The sequence below is a fragment of the Quercus lobata genome, chromosome 5, assembly GCF_001633185.2.
Source record: "Quercus lobata isolate SW786 chromosome 5, ValleyOak3.0 Primary Assembly, whole genome shotgun sequence".
Lineage (NCBI taxonomy): Eukaryota > Viridiplantae > Streptophyta > Magnoliopsida > Fagales > Fagaceae > Quercus > Quercus lobata.
In genome coordinates this window covers 18729957-18752067 of record NC_044908.1, presented here as the reverse complement: position 1 = coordinate 18752067, position 22111 = coordinate 18729957, and the positions used below count along the sequence as shown (strand labels likewise).

The window sequence follows — 22111 nt, the reverse complement described above, 5'->3', positions numbered from 1 at the left end:
AGGAAGCTGAGAGGGCAAAAATCGAGGCTGAACAGGCAATAAATGAGGCCGAGCAAAAAGGCTATGATCTCGGTGTGGCTGAGACGGAGGAGACACTAAGGGCAGAGGTGCCAATGGTGTGCCGCATCTACTGCGCCCGAACTTGGGATGAAGCCCTTAACCGAGCTGGGGTTGAGGCTTCATCCGAGTTAAGGAGGCCAGAGAAGGTGTTTTACCCTGAAGCAATTCGGGCTTTAGCTCCTCCATCCAGTCAAAGTAAATACACTCCCTCAACCATCAATCCTATTGAGGATGTTTTGCCTTCAAATCCTCCCCCTCCGGGCCAACTAGAACCAGCTAAAGAGAGTAATGACCCTTTAGAAGCCTCCTTGGACAAGACTGCAGTTGCTTCCGAGGCAGAGGTGGCTTCTCAGGGCTTTCAACAAGATTTGGCTTCCACAGTCATGCCTCCTGGTGGAGTTACTAAGGATAAAGAAGGAGTCACCACCTCGGAGGAAGACCCATCAACCAACCAAGCTCCAAAGCTCCAAATTAAGTTGAAAAAATAGGACTTACTTTGTAATTTGGTTAGGGCTTTTGTAAGGATATTTATGTTTACTTGCTTATTGTTGTTGCCGTTTTATCTAATTTTTGTACTTGTTCACTGTGTTATCTTAATTTGAATGGGTTCATTTTGACTACCTTTCGTTTGCAAGAGAAGGACTAACTTATAAATATTAACAATTGGCAATTAAAAATGGGTGATAAGCATTAATACTATGTGGTCTAAGGGAGTCATTTTAGATACATACGCATTCTTTCTAATCAATTGAAACCTTATAGAATATTCAAAAGTTGGATAAAGCCGGATCCACAGTACTTCAATCGTACATTAGATGATGTTCATAGGCTTTTGCTTAGTACTTCAGTGGATGCAATAAGGTGTTAATTTCCACTAAGTTTGTGGTCCGAGGACCTGACATAACTTAGTTTCTGTTTAACACTTCAGAGATGTCATAGTGTATTAATTTCCACTAAGTTTGTGGTCCGAGGACCTGACATAACTTAGTTTCTGTTTAACACTTCAGAAATGTCATAGTGTATTAATTTCCACTAAGTTTGTGGTCCGAGGACCTGACATGACTTAGTTTCTGTTTAACACTTCAGAGATATGGAAACACATCGTATATGGTTGACATAAATTAAAGAGAATTCAAACTAGATTACTTTCATTAATAATAATATCTCCTGAGATTGTTTACATTCCAAGGGTGGAGTATAGCTCTTTCATCTAGGTCTTCCAGGTAATAGGCCCCTATCCCAGCTACTGAAGTAATCTGATAAGGTCCTTCCCAATTAGGCCCCAATTTTCCCCAAGCTGGATTCTTAGTGTTTTCCAGGATTTTCCTCAGTACCAGGTCTCCTACAACTAACGGCCTCAGCTTTACATTAGAATCATAACCTTGCTTGAGTTTATGCTGGTAATAAGCCCATTGGACTATTGCATTCTCCCTTCGCTCCTCGATCAAATCCAAACTTTTTTTTAGTAGCTCGTCATTACCATCCGAGATAAATGTACTAGTCCTTAACGTTGGGAAATTGGATTCCAGAGGGATAACGGCCTCTACTGCATATGTCATTGAAAAAGGAGTCTCTCCTGTTGACTTTCGGGGCGTTGTTCGATAGGTCCAAAGGACGTGCGGCAATTCCTCCACCCATTTTCCTTTCGCATCATCCAGCCTCTTCTTAAGTCCATTAACTATTACCTTGTTGACGGCTTCAGCTTGCCCGTTCCCTTGAGGATATGCCGGAGTGGAATATTTGTTCTTAATACCTAAGTTTGAACAGTATTGCCTGAAGGCTTTACTATCAAATTGCAGGCCGTTGTCTGAGATAAGTGTATGTGGAGTTCCAAACTGCGTCACGATGTTCTTCCAGATAAACCTCTTAACATCAACGTCTCTGATGTTAGCCAGAGACTCAGCCTCGACCCACTTAGTGAAATAATCCGTGCCGACCAGCAGATACCTTTTTTTTCTTGATGCTTTAGGAAAAGGACCTACGATATCTAAGCCCCACTGAACGAATGGCCAAGGGCTAGAGAGGGGATTAAGAATTCCTCCCGGCTGGTGGATGTTGGGAGCGAATCTTTAACATTGGTCACACTTTCTGACATACTCCTGCGCTTCCTTCTGCATATTCGGCCACCAGTATCTTTGAGTTAAGGCCCTGTGAGATAGGGATCTTCCCCCCATGTGGCTACCACAAATTCCTTCATGCAGCTCCTCTAGAAGTGATTCTAACGTCTTGGGGTGCACACAAAGCAAATACGGCCCAGAAAAGGAGCGCTTATACAACTTTTTGTCCTCGGATAACCAAAACTGAGGAGCTTTCCTTCGTATTTTCTCAGCTCTACTTTCTCTTCAGGCAAGGTATTACTCTCGAGGTATTTCATTATGGGGTCCATCCAACTCGGCGCTAGGTTAACTTGATGGACCTGAAGCATATCACTCCGTGTTGGCATGGGAGTGCACGAATCCTCGACGATTATTACCCTGGGAAAATTCCGTGCCGAAGAGGTGGCAAGGGTCGCCAAGGAATTGGCATGAGTATTTTCACCCCTAGGAATATGCGACAAATTAAAAGATTGAAATTTTGCTTGTACGCACCTAACTTGGCTCAAATATTCTTGCATTCTTGCATCTCGAGCTTCCAGTTCTCCTCTCACCTGGCCGATAATCAGTCTTGAATCCGAGAACACTTCCACTACTTTTCCTCCCATTTTTTGGACCATACTCATCCCCATCAACAAAACTTAATATTCTGCTTCGTTGTTTGTGGCTGAGAATCCTAGTCTCAAGGATTTCTCAATGATGATATTTTCGGGGGACACCAGGACTAGCCCCACTCTTGCCCCCCATTGATTTGCTGCACCATCCACATATACCTTCCAGGATGGATCGCCCTGTGTGTAAATTAGGCCAACCGATTTTTCATCCATGTCATATTGCTTCACCTCAACTTCTTCTAGGAGCTCGGCGAACTCTGCTACTAAATCGGCTAGGACCTGGCCTTTCACGGAAATATGGGGCATATACTTGATGTCGAAAGCTCCTAGGATCATGCCCCAATCCTTCCCGTATAGTCTGCACTTCTGAGTATGGATTTGAGGGGTAGTTGAGTTAGGACCACCACGGTGTGCGCCTGAAAATAATGCGGGAGCTTGCGAGTTGCATGCACTATTGCCAAGATGGCCTTTTCTAAGGATATGTATCTCACCTCGGTCTCATGAAGTGACTTGCTTATATAATAAACTGGCCTTTGAACGCCATTGTCCTCTCGTATCAGAACAAAACTCACAGCATGAGGGGTCACCACCAAGTAGGCAAACAGGACTTCGTCCACCTTAGGGTAGGGGGCCGAGCTAGATACTCTTTCAATTGCTAAAATGCTACAGTGCATTCCTCGGTCCACTCAAATCCTTTCCATTTGTGCAACAAGCGAAAGAAAGGTCTGCACCTATCAGTTGACCTGGAGATAAATCTATTTAAAGCGGCAGTCATTCCTGTCAGTTTCTGCACTTCCTTCGGATTCCGAGGTGCTTGTAAATCCTGAATGACCTTTATTTGGTCTGGGTTCACCTCAATTCCCCTATGAGTCACCATGTACCCCAAGAACTTTCCGGAACCTACGTCAAATGAACATTTTGAGGCATTCAAGCGTAGCTTATGCTTTCTTAGGATTTCAAAAATGTTTGTAAGATCTTCCACATGCTCAGACACCACCTTACTCTTTACTACCATATCGTCAATATAAACTTCAATATTCCGGCCTAGCTGTGGTTCGAACATTTTAGTCATCATCCATTGGTAAGTAGACCCCGTATTTTTTAATCTAAAGGGCATCACTTTATAATGATAGTTTTCGATGGGTGTGACGAAAGCTTTCTTTTCTTGGTTGTCCACTGCTAATGGTATCTGATGATATCCTTGGAATGCGTCCAACAAACTCATCCAAGGATGACCAACTGTCGCATCTACCAACTAGTCTATCTTTGGCATAGGAAAAGGATCCTTAGGACAAGTCTTATTGAGGTCCGTGAAGTCCACGCACACTCGCCATTTCCCAGTCTTCTTTTTCACCACCATTGTATTAGCTAGCCATTGAGGGTAAAACACTTCTTTTATAGCCCCGGCCTGCTTGAGCCTGGCCACTTCACTTCTAACGGCCTCGGCGTGCTCCTTTGATGGTCGCCGAGGAGGCTGTCTCTTCTGAACAATGGAAGGATTCACATTGAGGTGATGACAGATGAAGCTCGGATCTACACCCGGTGCTTCATATGGACTCTAGGCAAACACGTCGATGTTCTCTTTGAGGAACTTGACTAGCTACTCTTTCTCTGGTAAATGCAATTTGACCCCAACTTGGAAGAATTTCTCAGGATCATCAGCAACAATTATCCTCTCTAGATTTTCACATCTTGCCCCATCAACCAGCGCGTTTAAGGGTAATGCCAGGGCAGTTAATTGCTATAAACTATTATCGGCAACAGCCGAGGTCTCCGCCTCTGGCCGATGTTGAATTGCTGTAACCAGACATTGCCGAGCAGTAGCTTGGCTTCCTACTATCTCCAAAACTTAGCCTCTGGACGGGTACTAGACCTTCTGGTGTAGGGTAAAAGAGACTGCCCCCGGAGTATGGAACCAAGGTCGGCCCATAATAGCTGTGTACGGAGAGAAAACATTCACCATTATGAAGTCTACTTCCACTACATCCGTACCGGCCTGCACAGGTAGTCGTATCTGGCCCTTTGGGACAACCATTCTTCCTTCAAAACTCACCAAAGGTGAATTGTAAGTTGTCAAGTGCTCGGGCTTCAAACCTAGCCCATTGTATAAATCAGGTTACATTATATCAGCCGCACTGCCCTGATCAATCATTACCCTTCTCACGTCATACCCGCCTATCCTCAGAGTAACCACCAGAGCATCATCATGCGGCTGTATGGTTCCCACTTTGTCTTCATCCGAAAAACCCAAAACCAGTGGAATATCCATCCTGGCTCTTTTAGACGTGGAACTGCACTCCCCAACTAAAGATTGGGTTACTGATAGTATCCTGAAAGGGCATGACCTAGTCTTCCCCGGGATAGCAAAAATAACGTTGATTGTTCCCAGGGGGAGCCTCGAGGAAGCATCGCCCCGCATCTTCGAACCAGCTTGGCCAGCTCGGCCACTAGAGTGGTGCAATAGTTGCTTCAACTTCCCTTCTAAGACTGACTACTCCAGATGGTCCCATAAATTCCTACAGTCATTAGTTGTATGTCCGTGATCCTGATGGTAGTGGCAGTAGAGATTCTGATTGCATCTCGCAGGATTCCCTGCCATCTTGTTTGGCTATATAAAAAATGGTTTGTGTCTGATTTTTTCCAATACCTACTGCACAGGCTCCCAAAACACAGCATTAATCGCCTGGAAGTTGGCAGGGCCTAACTGCCCAACAAAGTCCTTTCGCGGTCGGTTATTGTTGTAACGGTCCGACCTGAAATCCCTCCTCTCTTGAGGGATTATCTTAGCACCTTTCCTTTTCCCTGCAATTGGTCTTCTTCGACTCTTCTGTACTTGTCAATCCTATCCATCAGTTGATGCACACTAGTGACAGGTTTACCAGTTAAAGATTTCCTCAAATCATGCTCGGCTGGGAGACCAGTCTTGAAAGTACTTATAGCCACATCGTCATGCTCTCCCTCTATCTCATTAAACATCTCCCAGTATTTGTCCGAATAAGCTTTAAGAGTCTCATCCTCTCGTATGGACATAGACAGCAAAGACCCCAAAGGCCGAGGAACCCTGCTGCAGGTAATAAAGCGAGCGCCAAAAGCCCGGGTAAGTTTCTTGAAGGAGTCTATAGAATTAGCCCTTAAACCGTTAAACCACTTCATCGCAACCGGGCCCAAGCTTGATGGAAAGACTTTACACATCAGAGCTTCATCTTTGGAGCAGATAGCCATCTTTTGGCTGAAATGGCTAACATGTTCTACTGGGTCAGTTCGGCCATTATATGGTGTGAATGTAGGCTGATGAAATCGCCGAGAAAGATTCGCATCCTCAATATTCCTTGTGAAGGGCGATTTGGAAACCTGGCTTAAAGCTTTGTTCATGGCGTTATTCCCCAAGCCCCTACTCGGCAGACTTTTGTGCTTACGTTGGCGGTGTTACTCCTCTTCATAGGTAAAAGTCTCGCTGGGCGGGGTTCTAGATCTTCGTCTATAACTAGCACCATTTGTCTCCTCGGAGGAAGACCTGGAGTTGGGCGGTGAACCTCTTCGTCGAGCATGACGCAACTCCCTTTGCAATTCGTCTATTTCACGTTGCATGTCTCTATCGTTCTTTACATGGGAGACATGACTTCCCTCGAGACTGACTCTTGCTAGTATGAGTTGTGCGTACACTTTCCTCATGGCCCTCTCTCCTGTCGAGGCTCCGGCGTGGGTTGCCATGCTGGGAGCCCCTTGATTCTGCTTGGCGCGGGTTAGCATTTATCTGGTGCGGCCCAGCTGCTATCTGGTGTGGACCTACTTCCTACATTGTAAACGCTGTAATTGAATTTCCTTTGGCCTAAATCAAACTCTCCCCACAAACGGCGCCAATTGTAAGGACTCGATTTGTAACGATCCCAAACCCGTAACTGGGTTCGGACGTTAAGAGCCCAAACAATAAATTTGTAGAGCGTGGTTGTCAAAGAGCTAGATTAACCTCAAAGGAAAAACGATCAAATTCCACAGTTATAGATGTACTCGCACTAATATAACGATCAATTCCTTTTTGAAAACAAGTTTCGTTCTTAGTTTTTCAAGGTTTTCTCCTAATACTCCTGGTTTTGAAGTTCCGATCCTTTTCTCCATGCATTCTTTCATGTTATATACTGCCATCTTGGTGCCATCTTCGCCACACACGTGTAGGTTGGATTCGGGGGATCCCCTTCTGTCCCATCCAGCACCTCCTGGAAACCTCAACCAGCAGCTGTAAGGCTGCTTTATCACTGTTCAGACATCACCTCCACATTAATGCGGTCAGAGAGTTGGTTGGAAGGCATTTAATGTGGAGGCAGCAGCCTTATAGATATTTGTTTACCTCTCTCGTCTTTCCCTTGGTCCAATATCCCTTCCTTTGCTGTGGTGCAACTCTGACATAAGTCGGCGATGGTATGACACTCAAATTGACCTCGCCTACCGTTTGCCGAGAACCCTTTTATCCTTGGACACTTATTCGACTTATCTCATGTGGTCTTTATTCCTCTCTTAGCTTTGCTCGTTTCACAGTTTTATTTGGGCCTCCTCGGATGGTCTAACATCCTCGGATTGGGCTTTAGGCCCAGCTAGCATGGCCTTGATAGTATCTCTTGATTAATTGGCCCCCACAGGGAAAGATTAATATTTAATTTAATTATGATGCTGATATGGCAATCCAAATGGAAGTCTATACGGCAAAAAAATCATTTTTTATTTTAGCTGTTAGCCACATTATCATTTTCCATCAATCACTTAATTGTAGTGACTATTTTGACATAGTATCAAGGGACCAAATTGACACAATTGAAAGGTTAAGGACCAAATTAAAATATGGTATAAAGAATAAGGACCAACTTTATAATTTACCTAGATTTTAATTATGTGGTTATCAACAATCTTTTTCACTTTTCCACTTCTGAGGCCCTTCATTGCGCATTTTATTTTAAGACTTTTGAGGCCCTTCATTGCCACTTTTGAACTCAAGTCTTTACTTCAGCCCACAAGTTGCCTTATTAATGAGATTGTGATTTACTAAATGTGTGACAATGGCAAATATAAAATGGGCTGCCCACAGGTTCACCAGCCCAATAGGGCTCTACCTTGAGTTGAATCCATTCAAGTTATAATAATGTTGCGGGCATGATATTTTTTTACAATGAGTTCCACCATTTTTTAAGTGATTGATGTGGAATCAACTAATATTCATGAACTCACTGCTCTTTTTCCACAACTCATAGTTTATTATCTTAGCAGATGTGAAATTTTATTATGAATAAGAACTATGTCCATAGCATTATTATTCAAATTAGCTCAATTGATCAAATTTATTTTCTCTTAAATAAGAGATTTAGAATTTGAACTCTACTTATTCCAAAAACTAATTAGTGTCTTGGGTTTCATGATAAAGAAAAAAAAATCATGTAATGAACATTAGGTTGAAATTATATCGTATTTATATAATAAAAAAAAAATTGTATTCAAGTTGTGTACTAGTCTTAGAACCATTAGGGACTATGTTGTGCTTTAAAAAAAAAAAAAATATATATATATATATATATATATATTTTTATGAATAAAGAAAATGCGTTAAAAAGAAGAAGAAGAAGAAGAAGAAGGTAGAAGGAAGAGGAGGGCTGTATCCATCTCTAACCTTTGGGACAAATACCCCTTTATTGCAATCAGTGCACCTTTAGTGTAATCAAGTGCTCTGGGCGTGGTCCAGGCCCAGGCCTCACAGACAGGAGAAAAAAAAAACCGAAAAACTTTGGGCTAGGATAAAAATTTATGGGCCGAAATTTATTGCTAGGTTATAGCCTGTATCCATTGTTGCAAGTGCTCTTCTTTTACTCAAAAAGCTTAATGAGTAGTGGCCAATAATCTATGGTTCAATTGACGCTTTTTATATGTTTTCAACGGTCCAGGGTTTGAACCCCCTCCCTTACTTAAGATATATTTAGATAAAATAAAGAGAGCTTAATGAGTGGTGATTATAAAATATAAAATAAGAGAATTTGCAGTCTGAAATTGGCTTTAATAGGGACTTGATCTGTTCAAAATACAGAGCCACTGTAGTTGACATTCTAGAGCATTATAATCAGGGACGGAGCCAGAATTCTTAGTTGAGGGGGGCAGAAGTTTAAACCAAAAAAAAAAAAATCATAAAAATCCAATTAGTATTTTTAACAAATAAAACTACCGTTTCTTATATATTATATTTCAATCATCTATGAAAAGGGAACTAAACATTCTTTTAAATCTAAAAAATCATCAATGATTGTCATAGAATGAATAATTATTATTACAAAGTATACATGAATATAAGCACTATGCATAATGCATTAAGTATAAATTTTTTACTTTTCTAAAGGTATAAATTCATTACTTATCAATTTATAATTAATTGGTTTGCAATTTATGAATTTATATATTATCAATTTATTAGCTAGTTATAGCACTATGAGTCACTAAATGTGGGTAAGTGTCACAATTTATTTAGTTGAGTTTGTGTGACATTTTGCGTGGATTTGGATTCAGCGTTTGCTGAATCCTGCGTCCACCTTTTTTTTTTTTTTTTTTTTTTCCCTTTTTTCGCTTTCACGCGTTTAAGGAGAGAAGATTTTACTGTTTAGAGACAATTTTTACTGTTTATATACTGTTTTGTTACTGTTTATCACTGTAGCAGTATTGTTCATACATTAAAAAATATTAAAAATGGATCTCACGACACTATTTACATATTTAAAAAATTATTTTACTACAATGTTTTCAATTTTCAATTTTCAATTTTCAATTTCAGCAGAATTGTTCTGTCTTTGTTTTTGTTTAATTATTCAGCCACACTTGCCCATTGCCCCACAGCAACTGTTACCCCACTACCAATAGTGTTATCCAATCAACTGCTTCTGCCAACTTCCCACAGTCCCACTATTGACACCACACAATTTTACAGCATATCTCAATAGAAAAATATAGTCCACATAAAAGACAGTCTCTTAGACTAAGAGATACAAAAGTCAAAACACATAAATCAGTATGTAAAAAGATTCCAAGAGATAGACAAAACGCATAAATGCGTATGGAGTAAAAGAGAAAAATCAAATGAGTCACTGACTCGCTGGCTAGAGAGTCAAGCGTTGCAAAATGCAAAGAGAGAAGAAAGAAATACTTGCAATGATAATGGAGATCTGACTGGCAACGGTGAATGAGCGAAGTGTAAATGCGTGGCTGCTGGCGATGGCGATGGTGATGAGGCATCAGCCTGCAGATTCTCTTCGACTCTCCCTTCAACTGGTATTTGGGTTTTTTTTTTTTTTTTTTTTTTTGAGAATCAATTAAGTCTAAAAATGGGCTTACTTATTACTATTTTATTAAAATTTTTAATATTGTTTAGGCTGAAATTGATTTTATTTGAGCTAATTTATGGTGTTGTTTGGGCCATTTTGGGTTTAGAGTGCAAGAGTTTGGGGCTGATCTGTGTTATTGTTTGAGCTTTTTTTTGGTTTAAAGGGCCAAGATTTTGGAGGGGGCCAGGTTTAATTTTTCTTGAGCCTAACTTTTAAATCAAGCTCATTATATATATAATATATATTTTTTCAAAATATCAGGGGGGGCCATTGCCCCACAATGTCAAACTGTAGCTCCGTCCTTGATTATAATGTACTTGTTATTACATAACAATGTTTCTTAAAAAAATTAAACCCTTAAGCACATGCAGAATATAAATTATGCATAATTATAATTTACTTGTCCATTAGAAAATATATGAAACAAGTTATATAATACACGCTCATACTTTCATTGAACAAGAGACAAAACAAGGATATAGGAAAGTTCGTCAAATACTAATGCAAACTTGTCATATAGCATACAAAGAACAACTGACCACTAGTCTTTTATTTGATGACTACCTAATATGGGTCACAAGCTTTATAACTCAATTGACACTTTTTAGTGTTTTCAACAAAAATGTCCAAGTTCTAATGCGCCCTCCCCAACTATCAAATATCCAAAAATAAAATTCTACCTACTATGAGGCACAATATCTGATTCATACTTCAAATGGGTTATTTTAAATGGAATGTTTGAAGTTGTTAAATTGCCCTCAGTTGCCATCCTTTGAGTTCTTTCATGAGCCATCTCCAGAGCTAAACATTCTTTAAGTTCTGCCAACACATAACTCATGTCTGGCCTTTGGATAGCATATGATGGTATGCATGACATGGCTATCTCTATAGCTTTCCAGGCAGAAGTACTATTGAATTCTCCTTCTAATCTTGGATCAATAATGTTTTGAACATCACCCCTTTCAATCAAAGGATTAACCCAGTCAAGTATGTGATTGTTTCTCACAGGGCCTCGTACTATTGCAGTGCGGCCAGTGATTAGCTCAAACAAAATAATCCCAAAGCTATAGACATCACTTTTCTTATTAAAGTTTCCAGATGATTGAAATCTGCATGTAAAACACAAGTGAATAGATCAATGCTAGAAACTCGTAAGTTGATGTAATTTTTCTAGTAATTACTTCCATTATATCCTAGTTGTACTTGGTGATTAAATGGTTAATTGCTTGAACCTTAAATAATAGTTGTTGGCACTCTTATGCTTATGACAACTTCCACTGGTGTAGAATGTGAGCCAAGCATCGAAATTATAATAGTATGTAATTAAAAATCGCAAAATTTCACAAATTTTGTGCTATTAAAAGAAATTCGTATCTTTGATAGGTTTTAAATGCATTGGGAACTTAAAATTGAATGATGTGATCCTTATTATGTACAGATTTCATTTAAACGTATATACGTGATACTTGAAAAGTTAAATACGTTCTTGCTTCAATTGCAAACACTTACTCAGGATCAACGTATCCTAATGTACCAGCTGGGCGAGTTGACACATGAGAGTCATTTTCAGTTGCAAAGGCTCTAGACAGCCCAAAATCAGCTATCTTGGCTTGCATGTGTTCATTTAATAAAATGTTGGAGGGCTTCAAATCTCTATGAATTATAGGTGGCTTGCAACCATTATGTAGATACTCCAACCCTGCAACTCCATTAGAAAACCATTGCAAACCATTTCAAATTAAAAAAAGATATATATATATATATATAGTAGATGAATAATCATGTAATCAATTTGTTTGCAAACCATGTGCTGCATCCACTGCAATATGAATTCTCTCGTTCCAAGTTAATACATTTGTGTTCGTCACTGCAGCCAAAACATATCAATTTATCTTTTAGCTGGGTTGTTATAAAAATTAGCTCTGATTTCCCTATCATGTAAAGAAAATTAATAAAATTTGTAAGCTGTTAGTCAAACTAAACATTCCTAATCAGCTAATCCTAATTGTATGAAATAGAAATAGCACTTCAATTATATGAAGATTAGATTGGCTTGGCACCTCACCCTCCCCTTTTTGGTTGGTCTTTTGTTTTGAATCAGTGTATCATGAACAGATTAGTTGGGCCTCTAAGGGGCAAGACTTGGTTACAGTTTCATAGGCCGTGGTCGTTGTGTTGCATGATAATAGCAGGCAAGATGGGATTGCCCACTGGGAAATACTTGACACTTACTTGGCATGAGCTGCACCTGTAAGGTGCCCTGGTCTTACTCAAAGCCAACTGAATGCAGTTATGGTGCTCTATCCAAGCCTTGCCCTATACTAAATCTTGCTTTTGATTTGACAGAAATAACTTATAAAGGGTCATATGATAAAGAGCCTTTGGACACAAATGGTAACCAGTAAATAACTAAATACCTGATAAATGCTGGAGCAGATTGCCATTAGCCATATACTCATATATGAGTGCCTTTTTTGCACCCTCATCACAGTATCCAACAAGAGAAACCAAGTTTTTATGATGAACTATCATTAAAAGTTGTGCCTGTATTTCAAACCAATTCAACAATTTAATTGGATGAAAAACTTTTAGCTGCATGATATAATCAGAGTTTCTATTTAAAATTAAATACTCAAGTGGTTGAAAAGATTGGCTGCAATGTCCAATCTAACCTCTGCTTGAAATTCCTTATAGCCTTGGTTTGAAGAAGCAGAGAGCAACTTAACAGCAACTTGAGTTTCATCTTTCAGTTTGCCAAGGTACACTTTTCCAAATCCTCCTCCTCCAATGATGGTTCTAAAGTTATTAGTTATGCTCACAACTTCTGAGTAGCTATACTGTTGATTCTTTGATTTGATGTTGGATTTGTTAACCATATCTACAACAAGGAAGATTTTCACAATTATAACATGCACAATCTATTAAAAAAGGGCAAATTACAACCTTCCTAACTGTGATTTGGCTAAAATTTAAGTTGCTTACTTGTGATTTAACCCATGGGTTACAGAAATCTAACTGAGCTAATTTTAGGTGGGTAAAACGTCAAATTTCAAACCATAGGTAAGCAACTTAAATTTCGACCAAACCAAATGTGAGTAAGCTATAATTTGCCCATTAAAATTTTTTTTGAGGGATGTGGGGGAATATGTATAGTTTATGTTCTAAATCCCTCATGTTTGTGTCCACAAATAGATTTCATCTCACACAGTATGTTGAAGGTTAAATCCAGAGTCTACTATCCCAGACAGTAGATGCAAATAAACTCATGGGCTTGGGCCACTGAATCCATCTGCAGCGACATTTTAGCCTTCTACGGATAAAGCTAAAGGAAGTCCTAGATTGCATGCTCATCTATCTTTTTCATTTCATCTATCTTTGTCCAATTTTATAAGGTCAGCATGGGTTCAAGATTGTATGAAGTGACCTGCCTAAGTTTGCTGGCTTTATCATTCTGAATATCATGAATTGAAGATGACTGGAACAGGTTCTTTAACAAAACAGCAGGGGCTTGGGATGACATGGTTTTGGTGTATAGAGGGTAATAATATTTTTAATTCTATAGGACAGTGAACTCCATGAAGACTACGGTTGATAATCTCAGATTCTGTGGCACAGTAGTTGGATTGTTATTTACCTATTTAATTTTTTGGCAATGCTAGGTGACTATAGGTATGGACCTGGTGTGTCAAAGCATATATAGGAAATTGGTGGAGTTGTGGCTGCATTTTTGTGTATCTGGAGATCTTACATGAGTACTGAAAGCTTGCCTACTTTCCCATGGATGTAATTATTACTGTTATTAATATTTTGTCTTTGGTCGAGCAAAAAGGTTACCATTACAGTCCCAGGATGCCAATCCTGAGAAAAATACATCCCACTTAAACCATAAAGTAAGGTACAGGACAACTGAAACATTACTCAAGCAGGATTCATACCCAAGAATTGCATGAAGAGAATGAGTGCACTTACCACTTGCTCACATGTTGAATGGTCCATGGATGTATTCAAAATTGTTGATCAATTGCATAATTTACTGTCTTGACTCTTGATTATGTGATTGGCCACAATGGCCAGGGTTGAAATCTAATTAGGCGTTCGCTTTATTTTCTTGAATTTCTATACATATCTTTCATAACTTTCTTAAAGGCTTTGGTGTATCAAAGGAAAAATAGGACTAGCTGGGATTGGGTGATACATCTCTTGTAAACGATCTCACTTCAGTGAAAAGTGATAATGATTACACAAGCAGAAAATAAAGAAAGAAGTACCTCCTTTTCTTTTCCTTCTATAGATAACCAAAGCACTAAAGATGAACAGAAGGACCAGGACTGCTGCTATAGATGATGCAACAATTGGAACAACAACCTCCTTTTTCTTCTTTCTCTTGCATGGAACTGATGGACAAAGATCTGGATTTTCGCCAACACTTGCATAAAATGCATAAAGGTAATAAGCCATGGTAAGTTAGTCCTTAAACATAATCTACATGGATAGATAGTGCAGTCATCATGCAATACAAATTGATGTTTAAAATATAAATGACATCTATTGTACATATCAGTGAACAACATTTACTTACCTTTTTTTTTTTTTTGGCCGTATAAAAAGCAGTTATAAAGGGAAAAGATGGAAAACACAGGTAAGTGACAAAATGAACTTAGAATTATTAAGTAAATTAAAATATTGGAGAAAGGAAGATAAGCTAACCTCAAGGCCAATTTCCCATCCCTAAATTTCTGCAGAAGAGCCTCAGGAACTGAACCTGTGAGGTTGTTCCCACTTAAAATACTGCAAAGATATTGTTATGCAGATCACCTCAATTTCCTTCCCCAAAAAGTTATGTTTGTAATACCAAGATCAAAGCTCAACAACTTACAGGGTGTTCAAATTCGGTAGTTCTGACAAAAATTCTGGCAGTGGCCCAGTTAAGTCATTGTATGATAAATCCCTGAAACAGTAGTTAGCATGATTTTGAGAATAACATATCCACATATGTTAAGATGAAAAACTGTTTTCTTTTTGAAAAATTGATATGAAATTGCAGGACTTGCATATAGCATTTTTCAATTAAAAATCCCTGGCATTAAATCCCACAAATACACTCTCCAAGCATTGAATCCTTTGGTAATTAAGGGATCCACCATCTATCTGCCGATTGGTAATCTCAACCTAGCAGATGGAGTTGCTTGACCTGCCGGTGTCTAGTTGGGACTATTTTATATTAACTGAATGTTAAACATCAATCACAATTTAAATTAGAACTCACAAGGACTGCATTGCCTTGAGATTGGAGATCGAAGTTGCAATCTCCCCTGTCAAATTGCTTGAGCTCAAGTTCCTGCTTGTCATTAAGAAAGAAGGAAAAATTGTTGCAATTTTTTGAAAGATAATTTACATTTCAAACAAGATTTTTCTCATTTTTGGAGAGGTTCTGTGTTTGAACATTCCGTGAAAATTAAATAATTTCAATCAAATATCAGAAGGCATGACAGAACATTTTTTTTTATTGCATATGAAAGGAGTTTGTTCCATTGTCAAATGTCCTAAAATGATGCATCATATTTTCATATCAGTTAATATCAGGGTCCATTTTATGTGATCCTCCAAGTTAAGGTAGAGTTTTTCCTATAAGATGATATATTGATTGAAATATTACAACATGAGTCACCAAAAGTTTTGATGTTTTGGAAGTGCACTTACAGTGAGATGATCCTTGGATGATTGTCACCACTGCAGTTCAAGCCATCCCAAGAGTATTCACTTGGGACACATGGATCGCCTTGCCAGTTTCTAGTCACATTGTAAAGTTTCTTGATGTCTGTGATAGCCTCAACTATAATTTTTTTATTCAAAAAGAACGTGGGAATGAGAAAGTTGGGTGAATTCGTAATACAAAATCATATAGAAAGATGAAAAGTGACAGGTAGATCCAACATTTGCAGAAAATTGAACATATATGCCTTTGCTATGATGATGAATTGCCAGATTGTAGCATATATGATGTTCAAAGTGAACTTCCAACAGAAAATTCTATGGTGGCCAGCAACAATGCAAGTCATGATACCATGCCATTTCATCAAATCTGTGAAATAATTTGAAGATTTCTTTCACAGTAAATTAACGAACTTGTATCACCCTATTCTATGCAAGGTTTTCAGACCCGGACCGTTCATTGGACCGTAAAAGGGAGAGGTTTAAGGTTTTTGAGGTCGAACCGAGGTTGAACCGAGGTCGAACCGTGATGACATCATAATTAATTTAATAATTAATTAAAGCCTAAATATAGATATTAAATTTATAAAACTATTAAAATTGACAATATATCTATATATGTGAGGGAAATTTAATGATTTTCAAAAATTTTAAGCCTAAAGAGACTTGTTTAATGACAAAATTTAATTGATAGATGACAAAAATTTAATGACAAAATGGAGAGACTTGTTTATTTTAACTTTTTTGGAAAAAAAACAAAAACACAGATTTCATTGATACTGATAGATGACAAAAGTATTGACATGGCCAAAAAGTGTTGTGGTTCGGATAAAGGTTGTATAACAAGGATTTCTCAACTAAAACTGCTAGACAAAAAAATTTCATTTTCTATTTTGGCAATGAACAAAGGCTCATACGGAAAACTCTTCTTCTTGATGGCTCTGTCTTCTTAGTTATTGAAAGGACCATCACCGATATTTTAAAGCGGTATTGTATCAGCAGTTAAAGTATCTCTTATTCATATAAGTTAGCAGCAAACTGAGCATAATCCTTGCAAGGAAGATAGAAAAGAGAAGAAGACATACCATCATCTGTGGCAGTCGGTTTATTTGGGAGATCTTTCAACACAAAAATCTCAACAGCATTGAGGATTGGAGGAAGCTTAGTTCCCTTAGCTGCAGATATTGAAAAGTGAATCCGCTCTCCACTAATTGGCGGATCGTTTTGGGCTATGGTTTGTGGTTTTAGGTAATCCAGTTTAACAGATTCTGTCAGGTCGCGCTCACCGTTCAAATCAATTTTCAGTTCCCTCTGCTGGCCAGCTTCAAGCTTCTCAATCTCAACAAAGTGAAAGTAAACATAGTATTTTGAAAGAGAATCTGGAGGACTCCAGTATAAGCTCAAGGGCAAGCTTGAGTTCTGTGTTTTGGCAGCAGTCCTCAATACTACATCTGGTAAATTATAAGGGTTCTCACTGCTCTCACTGTAAATGGTTGAGCCTGTTGTAATTGGGATCCATCCATCAAATAGTACAGGTTGCCAAATGCGATCATAGGTATCTTTTGGATACCTAAAAATAGAGAGAAAAGGAGAGATCATATTTTTGTTGGATGGTACTAGAACAACCACATATATTATTTATGTAAGTAGGCATTCAAGTGCTTTTGTAGTTTATGAACATGAACAAATTAACTAGAAACTTAAAATACTGTCACCATGGAAAATTTACTAAATGCATCAGGGGTGTGAGCTCACTTTTCTTGACATATAAGTTTGAGAGCATATAACAGAAATGTGATAATCCTGAGTGATGTAAAAGTTATTGTAAAATGAAAGGCATGCAATAATTTTTTTTTTCATATGCAATGGAATAAGTTCAATAATTTTCTTCGTATGCAATGGATTAAGTTCTAGCCATGCCATTGAAGATGAATATTCAGTGATAGAGAAAAGTTCGGTTGTAAAAATGCAAGATAAATGAACATGAAATCAAATATGAGATCCAGAAAATTGTTGAATTTATTTGTTTCTAGCTCAGGAAGGTATAAAAGATTCACCTGACGCTGAAGTCAGAACTGTTCCTGCCAATGTCATATCCCATTCTTTTTGTAAGTGCCCCGCCTTGAGTTTGATAAATGGAATTTCCCAAATGCCGCAGTTCCAATGATGAAATGAAGGGTACCCCGCGGCCAGTGTTTATTAGACACACATCTATGTAATCCGTCAAGGGGACATGAATAACGTCATAATAGAAACCATGTGGACCAGCATTTGTTAAATTCACTGTTGTCCATTCATTAACCCCAAGATGTAGGTCGAATTCCGGTATCTGGTTTTCACCATCGTAATTCCCATAAACGAATATTGCCCTGATCAAATAATTATTGTTTTTGCCTTGCTCTGGTCTCAGGGTGTAACAATTCCTTGTTCCCTGGGGAAAACTTCTCAAGTTCTTGGCATTCCGTCGAAGATTTGCAGGTGAATCAGAGGACACCGTCTTAACTATTCCAGTGTCTATCAATCCTTTATCTGATATGTAAGGGATTTTGGTATCCTCATCAATGTAATCTTCATTGCTGCCACAATCAATGCTAATGAAACCTTGAAATTTTGAAAAAGAAAGAGGGAGTTAATTAGACATAAGCAATCTATAGTCTCCACAAATAAGGTACCAATGAGTTTCAGAACACCCTATGTTTTTCAGTGATAAAATAACCAAAATTCCTAAGACACAAATTTTCAAAAAGCTTAAGCTCCAAACATGGGTGAGACAATGTTGTTGCAAGTTGCAACACCTAACTTTTTGTGGCCTTGTGAACTCCCATGCTAAGACAAAACTGTATATGTATGTGAAAGCCAAAACGTTGGTTTCGATTTGTTTAAAGTTTCAGATGTTAACCTTTTTTTTATACCAAAATTGTAGCGTTTAGTGTTTACTAATTAAAAGCTACCAGCCTATTACACAAGTGAATAGGAATTAATTATTCATTTGATAGAACAACTTCCTGAACCGCCTAGTTGTGTTTAACAAATTTACACGGATTGAGGAACATAGTGACTCTCTAGTCAAAGAGACATACAATTGAACAGACAAGTTGTATTAAAGCTTGAGAAACATTAAAATGCTGAGGCAATAGTGACCGAGGAAAAAAAATGATGAATTGAACACGCACATGGGCAGCTATACTAATGAAAAGAATCAAAAGATAAGTGAATGAACCTCTGGAATCAATCTTAACTGCACAATGCTGTGCATAGGGGTCGTTGCATGCATGCTAACAAATTAACAAATAATAACATTAAGATATCCTAGATGACTTTAAAAGCAGTTCTGAACATGGAAACATGTTTGAAAAAAATTGCTATTCATAACATTTTGGAAATTGCAATGCTTTTCCATTGGACAAAAAACATTACAATATCGATTGGGCAATATCTTGAACTTAAACGTTTGTCTTGACAAGATTTCTTACAAATGCGTCAAACATTGACTTTGATAGTCTGGTACAATAATAAGTACGCATCATTGAGAAAAAAAAGTTTGGTTAACATGTACTATTAGGGCATTTGTTAATGGACAATTTGAAAAAAAAATTTAATATCACTTTTATAAAAAAAATATAAAAAGCTGTTAAAAAATCAATTATATTTTTCTTTTCCTATAAAATTTTTTTAAAAATATTTCAACCAATACTCGGGCAACCATTAACTTTTCCAAATAAAAAATTGAAAAAATAAAAAAAAAAACGTTCAAAAAGAGCATGTGTGTGCCAACTTTAAAAAGTCTCCTGGAAGCAATTGTGTACTCCAAAAAAGGAAGGTGTGAATTGGTACTAAGAAGGGCTGGAGAATGGAACGGGGTTGCTGTTATGAAACACATTTGGAACTTTTTTGCTGAAGTTGGTTCTCTTTGGGTTGCATTGGTCCATGAGGTTCTCTTGTAGGGTAATGTACTTTTGGAATGTTAAAATTCCACAACAAAACACTTTAGAGTTGGGGAACTTTGCTCAAATAAAGGAATGAGGCTAGGCAATTCTTTAAGTTTGAAGTAGGAGATGGTACTAAAAACATCATCCTCCAGCTGGATTGGTGGCATCTAGAGTGTGTTGACCAATGGGTAATGGGGTTGGTCCCCAGCTAGATGAATTTTAAATGAGTGGGATTTTACTTACAATCAAATCTAAGAAATAAAATATTAAGCATAAAATGAATTATCTCTATTTTAACTGAAATGGATAAAATCCTGTTCTCCCAATTTTTCACAATGAATTCAAGATATTCAAAAAAGATAGTGAAATAAAAAATATAGCAATAAGTTATAAGTCATTCTTGGAATCGGGCCATATGCTTGGGCCCAATAGGTACCCATGTGTACAGCCCAATATCAGGAAATCGTAACCCACTGCAACGCTTCTCCAAAAGAACTAAAAGAAAATTCTGTATTCAAAATAAATCCTCACCAAAACTAAATTTGAAGATGCCAGAAAAATTTGTACACATAAACCTATGCAAAGACTTTGATCGAAAAATAAGAAACAATCTCAAACTCCAGTCAAAGAAATAGAGAGAGAATGGAAGAATCGTGAGCCTTAGAAGAAAGAAGAAGAGGAAGAGGTGGTGAGAGTTTGGGTGAGAACTAAAAACATGGTCTCGGTCTTTGTATTGTATCCTAGACTCGAATGTGCAACTTCTTCGCTCTGGTCAGGAAGTTTTTAGATGGCTTCATGGCGGAAATTCCTTGTCTTTTTTCATTTTTTTCATTTTTTTTTTCTTATAAAAAAATATTTTGATTAGGGAGTGTGTGATTGTGTGGATTTAGCTTTCTTAAAAATGTAGGATAAGGCACCAATTTAGTTCAACTTGAACCGAATAATGCTACAGACACAAACTATTTTATAACATTTTTACAAACTGCTGATATGGTTTTAATATTTTTCAAATAATTATTAGTAAGTAAAAATATGATGTTAGCCAGATTAGAACTAATAAGAATTTGCCAACTTAATAGTTTGTAAAAATATTGTAAAATAGTTTATGTTTGTACTGTAGTAGTATTTACTTGCACCTCCAAATTATCAAATTATATATATATATATATATATATATATATGACTTGGTAGTATTTTATTTGAAGAGAACTTTTTAAAAGTTTTATCCAATCATAAAATAAAGTGTAATATTCACTTCTTTTACTTGACATCCTTATTAAAGCTAATATACTTAAAGTCTATTTGGATACTATTTATTATTGAAAATTAAAAATATTGTAGAAAAATAATTTTTAAGTTTGTGAATAGTACTGTAGGACTCAATTCTAAAAATAATTTGCTAAAATTCGTACTGACAGGTCTGAACAATGCACGAGAGCTACATAAAAAACGCCAGCACAAGCGTTTAAAAAGAAAAGGTACTAACAGAATATGTACGACTTGTCATAAACAAGCTAAAAAATTCAAGTATTTAAATAACACTCACGTCCAAATCTATTGGTAATAATCGCAAACACGGTTACATTCTCTTACTTGATATTGTATAAAAAAAGGCAAAAGGACAAGCGGAGTCATTTATGCTTCAGACTTTCAAGTCAACTTGAGGTTAAGAGGGAACAAAGCGAGTAAAAAAAAGAACAAAGAACAAAAAAAGAAGAAAAAGAAGTGGAGTAATTTTGATCATAGGAATACAGTTTCTAAAAAGAACAAAGCTCGAGTAAAAAAAGAAGGCTGTATAAACTATGAAAGCACAGCAACCTTCTCTACAACACATGAATTACTCGCTCCTTTGTAAGAGACTAAGATCTACAAGAAAGCATGCATATATGCACAACAACTTGGCAAGCACCAAAGAAGAAGAAGAAAGAAATGTTGGTTGACCAAAATTCGAAGAGGTACTCACCGGGAATTTCATCAAGTTTTCTTCCAGCGTTCTGATTATTTCCTGCAGCTAGTCTTGAGTTGCCAACAAAAGTTAAGGCTAAAACAAAGAGGAGCCGCGCTTTTAGATTTGATGCGCTATTCATTTTGGTCTTTCGCAGCAAACTTTTGCTCATGCTAGTATTTGTTATATTAGACGTACGAGAGTGCAAGGCACATATATATGGAACTAGCAATTGACTTGCTCTCGTTTATTTAGAAGAGTGACTAGTGAGTAGTAACATAAGACCGCATTGACATATATGAGCCCCACATGTCGAGAAGCCAAAATTTGACTTATTCTTTTTTTTTTTTTTTATAAGAAATTTGACTTATTCTTTGTTATAAGTTATTATTCCTACTATTAAAGGATTGAG

At 37.5% G+C, this 22111-nt stretch overlaps 1 protein-coding gene and 1 long non-coding RNA gene across 2 annotated transcripts; one reads left to right on the top strand and one right to left on the bottom strand.

The window, feature by feature from the left end:
- Positions 1 to 9797: 9797 nt before the first annotated feature.
- LOC115988515 lies at positions 9798 to 14256 on the top strand. Its single transcript, XR_004091539.1, has 3 exons — positions 9798 to 10060; positions 12808 to 12872; positions 13306 to 14256. It is a non-coding gene; the product is annotated as an uncharacterized LOC115988515 (long non-coding RNA).
- LOC115988512 (putative leucine-rich repeat receptor-like serine/threonine-protein kinase At2g19230) lies at positions 10069 to 21859 on the bottom strand. Its single transcript, XM_031112083.1, has 13 exons — positions 21718 to 21859; positions 17883 to 18426; positions 16911 to 17395; positions 15814 to 15946; positions 15380 to 15451; positions 14990 to 15061; positions 14821 to 14901; positions 14382 to 14539; positions 12786 to 12991; positions 12531 to 12657; positions 11918 to 11980; positions 11623 to 11812; positions 10069 to 11222 (listed from the first exon to the last, which is right to left on the bottom strand). Exons 1-13 carry the CDS (start codon positions 21839 to 21841, stop codon positions 10790 to 10792), a joined length of 2688 nt encoding a protein of 895 aa, XP_030967943.1. The 5' UTR covers positions 21842 to 21859; the 3' UTR covers positions 10069 to 10789.
- Between the last annotated feature and the right edge of the window lie 252 nt (positions 21860 to 22111).